This window comes from Diabrotica undecimpunctata, chromosome 5 (genome assembly GCF_040954645.1).
Source record: "Diabrotica undecimpunctata isolate CICGRU chromosome 5, icDiaUnde3, whole genome shotgun sequence".
Taxonomy (NCBI): domain Eukaryota; kingdom Metazoa; phylum Arthropoda; class Insecta; order Coleoptera; family Chrysomelidae; genus Diabrotica; species Diabrotica undecimpunctata.
Genome location: NC_092807.1, coordinates 98,189,242 through 98,203,426, shown reverse-complemented (window position 1 = coordinate 98,203,426; position 14,185 = coordinate 98,189,242). Strand labels below are relative to the sequence as shown.

The window sequence follows — 14,185 nt, the reverse complement described above, 5'->3', positions numbered from 1 at the left end:
GCACACTCAAGTTTTTAGCTTTTCCTATTTTTTAGACATTTTATATTTACTTCCTCTCCAAAATCGTCTATTATTTTCAAGATAGTCAAATAACGCCAAAACAATAAGACTTAGACCGAATATATGCTTAACAAATTATTTCGAGAATTCAATGAGGAATATAAAAATGCAATGAAAATCAAATAACGAAGTTGGGACCACTTCCGATATAAACAAAAATAGCAAATGTTGACAAATATTTTCATTTTAAAGTTAACTATCGAAATCCTATGTAACTAAATTTTTAGATCTCAAAACCATTTAGATTGGCAGATACGTCTAATAGGCCACACCGTGTGACATATTAATATCTCAGTTAAATTTTAAAGCAACTTGCTTAAAATAATTTCTGATTTTATTAAATTATTACATAAACGAATAGTTTAACAGGTAAGAGGCAATTTTCGCATTAGAAACCAGGCAAAAATCCCGGTGATGAGTTTACCTATCTGCGGTGATGAGTTTACCAATCTCCAAAGGATGCCGGTGATCAGTTTACTATATCTCCGAGGGTCTAATAATTTTATGGGGGGCTATATAGTGATGAGTTCGTACACGTCCGAAAAATTAACATATTTATTTACTTTTAGCCGTTTTTTTTACTTGCCGCCCCTCGATTGAAATTTGATTTCATTTAAAAAATGAATCTACAAAATACATTATGTAAAAACCCTGTATAATTATTAAAGAAAGTGTGATATTTCATTCATTGTTCTGTGTAAGATTATTTTGTTTGATTGTTTTAAAAGAATACAAATCCAAGCTAAATGCGGTACTGAGAAGCCACTTACCATTATAATTACTGGAGACTATCCCACTTACTTTCCCTGCTACTCTGCCTCCTACAGGCATATTAAAAGCGTTTAGGAACTGTTGATAATCTCCTCAAACTTCCAAACACGCGTACTTAAGTATTCTGAAACTAAAGAAAAGTCTTATAAGCATAAAAGTTTGAAGTTAATAAGATTACGACGTTTGAGCATTTCTTTTAATCTCTAAGTAATCATCTGAGACTTTGGTCAAACAAGTAGATAAGTTTATTCTTTAGTAATATTTTTATTCATAATCTGCCAATATTAGAATTATAGTAAATGTGTTCAAGTAACATTGCAAAAATATTTAGAGTATACTCCATAATTTTACAGCAATTTTGGATTAGGTATGAAAACATTCAATTAAATTGTACAATGTCGAAAAGGATAATAGTAAATTATCCCAAAATTAAAGGCTTTTTATAGCTTGAAGAACCATATCTTGCTTGAAATTAATCCTTGTTAAACCCGTCTGTAGACCATTTTAAAGATAATAGATTTTTTAAATAATTGTACCACTGCATCTGCGGAACTACTGAAATGTCTAGACGATGAAACTCTACCTGTACTTCTGGACCTATTTAATGAAGTATATAAAACTGGAAAAATCCCACAGGAATGGTTGGTGTCCACCTTTGTAGCAATACCAAAAACAATATATGCCAAAGATTGTTTAGACTATAGGACAATATCACTAATAAGCCATACCCTCAAACTATTTCTAAAGGTGATTCATGGAAGATTATATAGAAAACTAAAAGATAATATGGATGATACTCAGTTTGGGTTCCGCAAGGGACTAGGAACGAGAGTGGCATTGTTTGCTTTTAATGTCCTCTCTCAAAGATGCTTAGATATGAACCTAGATATTTATTCCTGTTTTATCAACTTCGAGAAGGCATTCGACAGGGTCCGACATGAAAAACTAATAGAAGTACTGAGAAACAAAGATATAGACAGACGAGACTTACGAATTATTATCAATCTGTATTGGAATCAAAAGGCCAATATAAAGATATAAGAACAAAAGTCCGAAAATATAGATATAAAGAGAGGTGTAAGACAGGGCTGTGTTCTGTCACCATTACTGTTTAACGTGTACAGTGAAGCCATATTCCAGGAAGCGATAGCGGATCTGGGTGATGGAATCTCTGTAAACGGAAGAATAGTAAATAACATAAGATTCGCTGATGACACCGTTATAATGGCAGACACCCTGGAATCGCTACAAGAATTGGTAAATAAAATTAACGATTATTGCATTAGATACGGACTAAAAATAAATAAGAGAAAAACTAAATTTATGATGTTCTCAAAAACGCAACATGGAAATGAAAGATTAATGATAGAGCAAACCCAAATAGAAAAAGTAGAGACATACAAATATCTGAGAACCTGGGTTGATGACAAAAATTACCAAAGCAGAGAAATCAAAGTCCGAATTGAAACTGCAAGGCAAGAATTTGTGAAAATGAAGACAATGCCTACCAACAGAGACCTTCAGTTGCATCTCAGATTGAGGGCTCTAAGATGTTACATATTTTTTATCTTACTATACGGAATGGAAGCTTGGACATTGAAGAAACAACACATAAGAAAAATAGAAACGTTCGAAATGTGGTGTTACAGAATAATATTAAAAATTCAGTGGGTTTAAAGGATTACCAATGCTATGGTACTACGACGTCTAAATAAGGAGTTAGAAATTATGAACAGCATAAAAAGAAGAAAACTAGAGTATTTGGGTCACATAACCAGAGGAGAAAAATATGAGCTGCTAAGAATTATTATGCAAAGAAGGATCCAACGAAGAAGATGCATAGGAAGAAGACGCATCTCCTGGCTGAAGAACCTTAGAGAATGGTTTAAATGTAGTTCACTACAACTTTTTAGAGCAGCAGCCAACAAAGTGACCATAGCCGTTATGATATCCAACCTCCGATAGGGAATGGAACTTTAAGAAGAAGACCACTGCATCTACCTAAAACTGCGTAAAAAAAGTTATAGAACAATGTTTGAGAAAAAATAGATGAAAATAGAAAAAATGGTGTGAATGGCAAAGTTTGAAAAATTGTATCTGGGGGACTATAAATCCAAAGGACTTTTTTATAAACGTAAGTTTGAAGAGTAGGTAATTATAAAAAAATTTTCAGTTATGCAATGGTCCCGTCATTTCGGAAGGCATCTAATTTGCATATTATCGCACTGGGCAGAGATTAAAATTTGAAATTTCTACCTAAGCCACGCCTTAGCAGTAAATCATTTCAATACTCAGTAGCCCAGCAGTGCAGTTGAGAACAAGTTGTGTGTGTTAAATATTAGATAATTTTCTTTCCAATCTTGCTGAAAATGGACGGAAAAAAACGTAGCGTTATTAAAGAGCAGGGTCGTCAAATAATATTTAATGTGTATAATTATTTTGAAAATATGAAAAGTGAAATGGACACTCTGCTAATGGTAAAAAATAAGACTGCTGAAGCAACAGGTAAGGAGTTTCAATGAATTTAGTATTAACTAGCGGACCAACTCGACATCGAGTTTTTTAAATGAAATATTTATTTTCAAACCAAACCGAAAGTCGACCTCAAAACCGGAATGCAATTTTTAGTTCATTAAATGTCGACATGGATATCATTTAGCAGTTAATTTTGCATGCTGATCACGAATCCGGTGTCAGATTTGCTCTATCTTGACATTTTATGTGCGTTTCGGGTCACTTCCGGTGTCGGATCGCAACCGGAAGTACATATTTAGATTCGTCTCGACGAGACCTTTCGATCCATATATACATTGTGGAGTCTAAATCTTAAAGTAAATTTTAACTTCCGGTCATCTCAAAACCGGAAGTGAATTTCTGTACCAAAAGTATATCTTGACAATCTCATACGTAATACTAATAATATTCTGAAAAAATATTTTAATTATCTAATATGGTTTTTGAGTAAAGTGGTGGACAAGAAAAGGGTTTAGCGTTTTAGTATATAAGATTTTGGATATTCAAATTCAATGTTTCAACACTTTTTACTTTTAGTTCTCAATGTTACTTATTTGTCAATATTCTATACTATGCTCTTGTATACCTATGCTCTTTTGCCTACCTTCTCTTCTCTTTTGTATTGGGTGTGTCGAGAATACCATTTTCGACATATTTCTTTTTTCATTCCTTCGATGTTTCCTAAATATCGTATTCTCTGTACTTTCGTTACAGTCGTTATTTTTAGCTATTATTACGTTTACTTCGTTATTTTGTTTACTACTTCTTGGTCTGTATATAGTTCTATTACTATGTGATCATCTACAATTCCATGGTGTGTTTCCATTACTACTTCATTTTTATTTACCATAATTTTTTGTAAAATAATAACCACATTTACTGTAAAATAATTTTACCAAATTATCATTATTCCCCTAGCTAGTTCATTTAGTAATAGATCGTCATCATTTTTCATATATGGAGAAAGCGTTAATAGGCTCTTGTTTTCGTAGAAAGCTCTTATTTATTTATTTTTTAATTTTCTACTATCGCTTTGAGTTACTTCTCAATGTACTTTTTTGTTTCTTTGTGTTGTCTGTTTAAAATTTGAAGAATTATTCCTGCAACATTTTGAATTATTATTTACGTCATCATCATCATTATCAATGGCGTTACAACTCTTCGTGAGTATTTGCCGCGTTTACTATTGCCTTCCATATTTGTCGGTCCTGTGCCCCTATTTTGTTGTTCTTCTTTGAAACATTCACATTAGTTATATGAATTTTTAAAGAGTATGTATATGGTGTTAATTTTATATCTTTAAAATTTTCATTTACAAATTTAGATGTGCATATATTTTAGAAGGACAGCAATATTGACGGTAGTCTTTATTATATCGTTAATATATATTTAAAGATCGTCTTTCGTCCTACCCAGTCTTAAATCGGGTAGGTCCATGAAATTAGGCCTTTCCCAAAGACAGGAATATTTATGTTTATATGACTTTATTATGTCAATAAAAGGCTTCCAAGAAAATAATTAAATCAGGTAGAAGTTCTAGGTACATGTAATTGGGATCATTCATTAGCATATAATTATCCTCACTCTTTAATATTTTGGTATTGTATTGGTATTTGATATTTTGGAAAATACGCTTGACAATTAATTGCAATTTTAAAAATCCATTTTGTTAAACATCAATATTCAGAACTTAATAATTATTTTGTACAATAAAAATAGTTTGTTTGTTCAGGTAAAAGGTATGTGGGGTATTAACAAACAAATGTACTATTAAAAATTAATAGTACTTAATTAACAGAACTATTCCTTCGATAACTCTGGCGAGAAAAATGGACTTTTCCTCATTGGTGCAAATAATTATTAAAATTTAAATGGTTGCAATAAACAATCAAAAACAATTTATAGGTTTAGGTAAAACTAGGTAAAAACTTACCGCTGGGTCTAATTACCAGGGTTTGCACTACAAAACAACGAACGAAATCAATTTAATATGCGTGCATGGGTTCCCGTGCCGGGTTGCGTCTTTTCTTTTCAACGACTCGTGCTCTTCTCTTTCAAAGGGACGCATTCCACGAGCCCGATGGCGGTACTTATAGGGATCGTAGGAATACAGGGAGGACAAATGTATTGATTAATTTATACAACCATATTTGAATTTAAACATTCTCCCCCCTTTAAAGGCCATAAGGTCTTTAAAAAACAAAACGAATTCCAAATACTATCATTACTTAAACAACTAAAACGATAATTAATACAAACAATTCCTATACAAATCTTACACAAATATTCAAAACTTAAACTACAATAAAAAAATTAAAATTAAAATGGTGGTTTCGTCGCGGTTATATTGACAAAAGCCGAACAAAACAAAATTAATAAAAACGTTGTAAAGCGGCCAAAAAAGCTTCCGCGGTCAAATCACTAGCTAATTCAAGATTTAAAGCCTTTGTAGCGCAACATACAAATAGACACAAATAGGGCTTTTGAGTTCTAACTCCCCTGTAACGAGACATGGTTATCGAAAACGGTCCACCATAATCTAACCCACAAATTGAAAAGGGTTTAATGGCACCGAGACGAAATTTAGGCAAATTACCCATAGGGGGTTGTAAGTTTTTAGGAGATTGTTTCCAACATCTAATACATTTGGACAATACCGAATTAACGGCTTGTTTAGAAGACATTATCCAAAACCTTTGACTAACCAAAAACTGAGTACTCTTAAATCCAGCATGTAAATACTTCTCATGATAATGACGAACTAGAAGAGTAGTAAGACGAGATTTTTTTGGTAACAAAAATGGGTGTTTTGCTTCATACGATAACGAAGACTGAGATGGACGACCACCTACTCTTAAACACTGAGTACTATCATCTAAAAATACTCCCAACTTACGAAATGGTTTTGGAAAAGAATTTGATTGAAGATGTTCTTCAAAATACTTTTCTTGTGTAAATCTGACAAGAATAATCAACGAGTCTTCTAATTCTACGAAAGTCAAGGGTCCTGACCGTTTCGACCTTTTATAACGAGAGTTGTGCGCGAATCGCAACATAAAAGCCAAAATTCTTTGGATCGAGGTAAAAGACGATTTATTTTTTAACAAACAAGACAAAAAATGTTCCTCACGAGTGGAAACAAACACTAAAGCTTTCTTTATCTCTTCCAAAGAGGATTTTCCTGCAATGAGGGAGGAACCTCTGGAAAAATTAATGGAATATTATACAAAAACGAAGGACCTGTTAACCAGTCTAATTTTGATAGAAAAGCGGCCGGTAGCATGCCTCGCGAAGGCGCATCGGCTGCATTATTTCGAGATTCGATATAATGCCAAGAATAATTTTGACTATGGGACTGGATATACGAAATGCGATTTGCGACGAAAGTTTTAAATCTCGAGTGGGAGCTTTTAATCCAGTGCAATACGATTTGAGAATCTAACCAAGCATACACATTTTGAAATATTATATGCTTCCACGACTCTAACACAAACGACATAAGTTTTACCAAATGAACAGCAGCTAACAATTCTAATCGAGGTATAGTAATCTGTTTTATAGGAGCTACTTTCGATTTGGCACACAGTAAATTAACTTGAACTAGGTTACGAGTATCAATACTACGAATATAAACGACACAAGCATATCCCTTTTCACTAGCATCGGCAAATCCATGAAGCTCTAAGATGGGACATGAGGAAATATTCAAAAAACGAGGAATTTTGAACTGTGAAATAAGAGATAGTTCGCTCTTATATTGTTCCCATACCCGAATTATTTCCGAAGGAGGACGATCATCCCATTTAAGACCGGTTGCCCAAAGTTGTTGGATTAAATGTTTAATAAAAAAGGTAATAGGTGTTAAGTAACCACAAGGATCATAAATTCGAGCTAATTCGGACAAAAACGATCTTTTAGTACAAGGGACGTCTTGCAATTTGACTGAAAATTGAAAGACGTCGGACTGTGCAATCCACTTCAAACCAAGGATTTTTAATGAAGGACCATTTGCTTCTGGATCAAAATTAATGGAGTGAGGATTAATATGGGATTCAGGAAATTGCGACAACAATTTGGATTCATTCGAACACCATTTCCGTAATTCAAAGCCTCCTAACTTTAACAAAGCGACTAATTCGTCAACTAAAGTTTGTGCTTCTTCGAGAGTCGAAGCACCAAAAACAAAATCATCAATATACGAAGCGTGACGAATAAGCGAGACGGCGTTAGGAAACCGAGAGCCTTCGTCTAATGCTAATTGTTGGAGAGTTCTTAAAGCGAGATACGGCGAAGATACTATTCCAAAAGTAACAGTTAATAAACGATATTCCTGAATTTCCTCAGCGCTAGAAAATCTCCATAACACGCGTTGATAATCCATGTGTTCAGGAGCGACTAAAATATTACGATACATCTGACGAATGTCCGCACACAGCGCAAAACGATTAAGTCTAAAATTCAACAACAGCGAGACTATGTTCTGTTGCAGCTTAGGACCGACCAGTAAATAGTCGTTTAAAGATTTACCGCGACTGGGACTTTTCTGAGACGCATTATATACAACTCGAATTTTACTTGAAACACTATCTGGTTTCACAACGCAATGATGTGGAATATAATACTTTCCCCTTTTCTTTTCGGCATTAGAGACTAACTGCATATGACCTAAATCAAGATACTCCTGCATATGAAAAGAATATTCTTTTTTCAGACTTGGTTGACGAGATAAGCGTCGTTCTAATGATAGCAATCTATTTAAAGCAATATCATAGCTATCTTGCAAACAAGGCGGCGATTCACGAAAAGGCAAAGATACAACATATTTACCCGAGACGTCCCGATTATGCGTTTCCAGATAAATGTTCTCACACAGAACGTCTTCTGGTTCTGAAACTGGCTTTTCCGGTACGTTTTCCAGTTCCCAAAATTTCGTTAACGAAGAATTTAGTGGGTCTTCAATATTTGAAAGACAAACAAGCGAAGTCGACGAAAGGTTAGGTGTGCTAGTAGGTCCTAACAAAATATAACCAAAAACGGTATTTAGGGCATCTGGTTGTCCCGCTTTACCTTCAATTTTACCTTCTAACAACACCTTCGAAAATATGCTACAACCAATTAACAAATCTATAGATTGACTACAGTTAAATTCGGGATCGGCTAACTTCAAATTTTTAATATAATTCCACGTCGATATGTCAATTTTGGTGCTCGGCAAATCCGAGCAAACCCGATCTGTAATAATAGCCTCCAAGTGAAACACCGGTGACTCCTGATGACGAGGTTGGATAGAAAAACTTATTTGACCTTGATTCAGTTTCGTTTGCATCGAATTGAGTCCGTTAACTTCAAATGAACAAGGAGTTTTAGGCCAACCTAATCTACTGGCAGCTTTACGACTAATGAACGAACTCATTGAACCTGAATCTAGCAGACATCTCAAGGGCTGTTTACACCCCTTACTATCAATCGCGTGAACTAAAACGGTACCGAGCAAAATTTCCTTTTTTGTCTCGTTTTTCTTCCCTATAAAACTAGCAGCACAATGTGATATTTCAGGCAAATTTTGTTCGACTCCCGATGCCCCTGGATTATTAGTATTTTCTATGGACGACTGACTATTGGAACGATTTCTATCAAAGTGCAACAAACTATTATGAAGGTGACTATTACATTTACTACATTTAAAGGCCTTTGGACACGACTCGACAGAATGATTAGCCTGATTAAGACACCTAAAACACGAGGAAGATTCTTTACAAAATTGGTATCTTTCTTTTGGAGATTTTTTCAAAAACAACGAGCAATGGTTAAGGAAATGACTTTGCTTACATAAAGCACAACATATTGACGACGAATTTGTAACAAAGGATGAACTACTATTATGCCTTGACTCATTGGAATGTTTATAATTACACTTTGGCTCCGTATAAGTTGGAGCCCTCGACGATTTCTTAGATTCACTTAAGCTACTATTCAAATTATCGTAAGCAATGTACTGAGTTTCAATAAACTCTACCAATTTTTGAAATGACGGGATTTTATTCGATTTATTTTCTAACTCAAATAACTTTACTGAATCCGCGTCTAATTTCGACAAAAGTAAATTAAACATAATAAAATCCCAATGTTCTGTCGGAAGATCTAATGTTTTCAATGCGGCTAAATTTTCTAAAAACGTATCTACTAATTTAGCCAGATTTTTCGAATTAACTACCGATATTTTCTGTACGCCCAAGATCGCATCCCAATGCGCGGTCGCACAACGACGAACATTTGTGTACCGTTTAACAATTAGATCGTAAGCAATTTGATAATTATCGCTATTTATTGACAAATTACGAATCAAACTAAGTGGAGTCCCTTCTAAACATCCTTTCAAATACTTAAACTTTTCTACGTCTGCTAGGCCTGCGTTATTATGTACAACCGAATTATATAAATCTAAAAATGAACTAAACTCCTTAAAATCACCCTTAAATTTAGGCAGCTCTATTTTAGGCAAGCGAATATTTGATTGTGGAACTACTACCGATCTAAATGGTTCTGGAGTTTCAAATTGTGGCTCAAATAATTCCGCACTAAATAGTTTTATTTTATAAAATTGTTCCAAAAATAATTCCCGAACATTTTCTTCAACCCTCGTATCCGCGTCTGGTACAGAAAGAATATTACTAATAATATTAGTGTGATGTTTTAAGAACTCTTCGCGAATCGAATCTAAATCCTCTAGTCTAATTTTAAATAAAGGGCGAATAGAAACGTCTGAAAGGGCCTTAAAACCTAAATCGAAAATTAACTGAATATCATTTAAAGCAGTTTTTCTTAAAAATTTGAGCTTCCTATTCTTTTCTTCAAGTTTTTCCATTTTAAATTTTTAACGAGTTCCAATAATATTACACAAACGAAAGTGTACAAAAATGTGGTCTAAAACCCCGAAATTACCGATTTGTAATTCGATACTTTATTAAAACGACGATAATCCCCTTTTAAAAGTCCCATATGGTCGACTTTACAAAAAGGTCATAAATTATTCTCGAGCCACGACAAGAGACGCAAACTTAAGATAAGAACCCTCAAAACGATAAAAAATACGACATTCGACGAAACCAACCATTAAAATTTAAATAAAACAAAATATTTTTTCAACAAATGAGTTCAAATCCGGCTAGATAGGCCAATGTGGGGTATTAACAAACAAATGTACTATTAAAAATTAATAGTACTTAATTAACAGAACTATTCCTTCGATAACTCTGGCGAGAAAAATGGACTTTTCCTCATTGGTGCAAATAATTATTAAAATTTAAATGGTTGCAATAAACAATCAAAAACAATTTATAGGTTTAGGTAAAACTAGGTAAAAACTTACCGCTGGGTCTAATTACCAGGGTTTGCACTACAAAACAACGAACGAAATCAATTTAATATGCGTGCATGGGTTCCCGTGCCGGGTTGCGTCTTTTCTTTTCAACGACTCGTGCTCTTCTCTTTCAAAGGGACGCATTCCACGAGCCCGATGGCGGTACTTATAGGGATCGTAGGAATACAGGGAGGACAAATGTATTGATTAATTTATACAACCATATTTGAATTTAAACAACGTATTATGAAGGTATTATTGTTTTTGCCCCATCAAATATCTTACTGATAATTTTTCAAATGTTAGCTATATGTTCAAAATTATTAAAAACTACAAAATCGCCTTTATTTAGTAATTAGTATAACATGTTTTAGCTGTATCTACTAAATAGTGTGCGCCACTGTCATTTAGTTAAAATTTCAATAACCAATCACCAACTTCAAAGGTGGTTCATATACAATTTCGACATGCCTCGTAATATGCAAATTAGATGCCTTCCGAAATGACGGGACCTTTACCTATATTCCAGTGGAAAAAAGTTATGGGGCAAAAAAAAATCGCATGTTTTCTTGTTTTTTTGCTTCTTTTTTTAAATAAGTATATTTTTGTAAAAAAAAAAATTTTTTATTTTAAAGGGTAACATTTTGATCGGAAATTTACTTTTAAATAACTTTCTTGTAGAGGTATATATATGAAAAGTGCATAAAATTCACCAAAATGGTGGAAGGAACTAATTCACTCCTTTCTCAAAATCGCACCTCTTTAAATGTTGTTAACTATACGAAACAATAACACTTCTTTATCTTTGTAGTTCTTTTCAGCCTTATTTTTTTAAACATAATCAATGGTCTAAATAACCGCAGCTCAATACCAAAACAAAAATTAATTATTTTAATTGGTGCCAACTGCTAACACATCTAATCTGTTAGGAACAATAAGTCGATCTAAAGTTACTTTACTAGAGAATGTACTACGTACCAAAAGCAAAAACCTTACTCGTAAATAATTACTCTAACGTAACGAGCTCCAGGAACTCTCCAGGATTTCCAATTTTGAAATAAAGAAAGTCGGATACCGTAAAATACAAAACTAACCGAATGTATTTTACACTAGACAGAGCTATAAATTGCTTTAGATCCACGATAAGGATCGGCGTAAAACAGATTCGGAATAAGAAGTGACGACGTATAGAAAAACCTCAACATATGGTCGAATCAGTCAAAGACTATCTCGAGTTTCTGGATTCGATCAGACACCTCATAATTTATTAGATTCGATTCGACCTTCTTACCCTTTTTATAAGGAATTAATAAAAATACCAAAGTAGGAAGTTCACATATGTGGAAGAAAGAATATTTTTAATGTATTGTGGCATTAAAATAATATTTTTTGTTACCATTTAGATAGGAAAAAATAATATCATTTCAATTAGGCGAGGACATGAAGCAGTAAAAAGCACTACCTACCAATTTTTTGCAGCAAGTTGAATGGCTATGCAACTTTTTGCATTCGATTTGTGAGAGATTTAGGAACGTTTGTGAACAAAATCGATGGTGGTAAAATAAAACATTTGCATCTTAGAAAATATCGACAGAAATGAGTTTAATTTTGATACTGGGGGCTTTTTGAGGTTGCTAAATAAGAATATGATGACTACGATGATTCTTGAGCTGGCTGGTGGCCAGGGCGGACCTCGTCTCTTGGAGTGTGTTAATTTTTATTCTAAATCAGTCCACAGTCATTACTCGGAAGCTTTTCACTGAACACGAATATGATAATAATTTTTAGAGCCCTGTATCAAAAAGGCTCTTGGGAAAATCGTTACTTCCCTGGTATAACTCATTCACCGTATTTCTCACAAAAACGTTGTATGGCTTCTTTGACGGATTCTAAGGGAATGTCGTTCTCAATTAGTGTTCGTTGCAAGATATGTCTGATTTAATCTTCTAGGTATAGTTGTATACAGGGTCGGACTTTATACTGATACATTTTATCAAAATTACGGGAATCTCACAAAGTAAAAGAAAAATACATATAAGTAATACTTTTATATTAAAATATATATTTTACGTAGTGAAAAAATACAAAAAAAATTATTTTAAACTTCTCTATCGTCTACATTTAAATCGGTATCACTATCATCGCCATCGTTTAAAGTTATAACTGGGTACTCTATTTATAATGTTTTGGAACTGTAAGTATTTTTATTCTAGTTTTTTGACATTCTCTATACATTTTTTCTGTAATATTCTTACATTCGGTCTTAGTTAAATCTACAACAGTCGAAAATGATTTAGGAGAATTATTATTTTTCCTCACATTACTTTTTAATTGAGACCACAACAATTTTATTGGATTCAGTAGTAAGGAGCTAATCTTAATACTTTTCTTGCTAATGCTGTTCTTTGTGTAAGAATCCATAAAATATATTTCATGTTTTGATAAAAATTCTTGAATTTCAGCTTTGTTTGAATTAGTGTTTGGAATTTTAATCTTTAGTCTACAATAAAACGGAGCATTATCCAAAATAATATAACATAAATAATATAAATAACGCTATTTCTTTTGAATTCAATTAGTAATTGCTGCTCAAACCACTTTTCAAGCAAAGTACTATCCATATCTTGATGATAATCTAAGCGACAATCACTTACACTCTTACCAGAGAGTAATAAAGCATTTTCTACCCATCCTGATTCTTTTCCACAATGTAAAATACAAATGTTCTTCCCTCTAGACAGACCACATCACTAACGTGGCAGTAATGCAGAGAATAGGCAAAAGCAAAGAAATAATCTTCACCGTAAAGAAACGGAAGCTTGAGTACTTCGGACATGTCATGAGGCATACTAAGTACCGGCTGCTACAGTTAATAGTCCAAGGAAGAATCGACAGTAGGAGGGGACCGGGAAGAAGACGACACTTATGGATGCATAACCTGCGACAATGGTTCGGACTAACATCGACCGAACAGTTCAGAGGTGCCGTAAACAAAGTCAAAATAGCCTTGTTAATAGCCAACGTCCGAAACGGATAGGGCAAAGTAAGAAGAAGAAGAAGCCATCCCTAGGGATGGCTAGCGTGTTTTGGATTCAGAGTAGAGACTAACATTCGGGCCCATTTCACACTAGAAAGATTTCCTGCAAACAGATGCCTTTCTGTTATCCTGCCTACCAACTAAAACCACTCTCTTCTACTTGTACGCAGTTTACTGTCACACATACTGTACTTCGAAAGTGGGATGGCCGGTGTACGGCTGAGCAAAGAGCACTTTCTTCTCTTATCTAGATTTTATCTCTGTCGTTATTTCGGCTGCTGTTTCATTTCTTCTTCTTTCTTCTTAATGACTACTCAGATGTAATTATTTGCACAACTCCATCCCTCCTTACTTCCCATCATCTTTAATATTACCTCCCTCACAGTCACAGGGTTTATACCTGTTTCTCTATATATTCTGTGTTTCTCTTCTGTCCATCTACT

At 33.8% G+C, this 14,185-nt stretch overlaps 1 protein-coding gene across 1 annotated transcript in view; it reads right to left on the bottom strand.

Moving 5' to 3' along the window:
* Nucleotides 1-14,185, bottom strand: part of LOC140440712 (uncharacterized) — a 216,012-nt gene that overhangs the window by 142,836 nt on the left and 58,991 nt on the right. The window contains exon 2 of the mRNA XM_072531074.1: nt 831-961. Within this exon, the coding sequence (XP_072387175.1) occupies nt 831-891 (61 nt within the window). The 5' untranslated portion in view covers nt 892-961. The remainder of the gene's footprint in view (nt 1-830; nt 962-14,185) is intronic.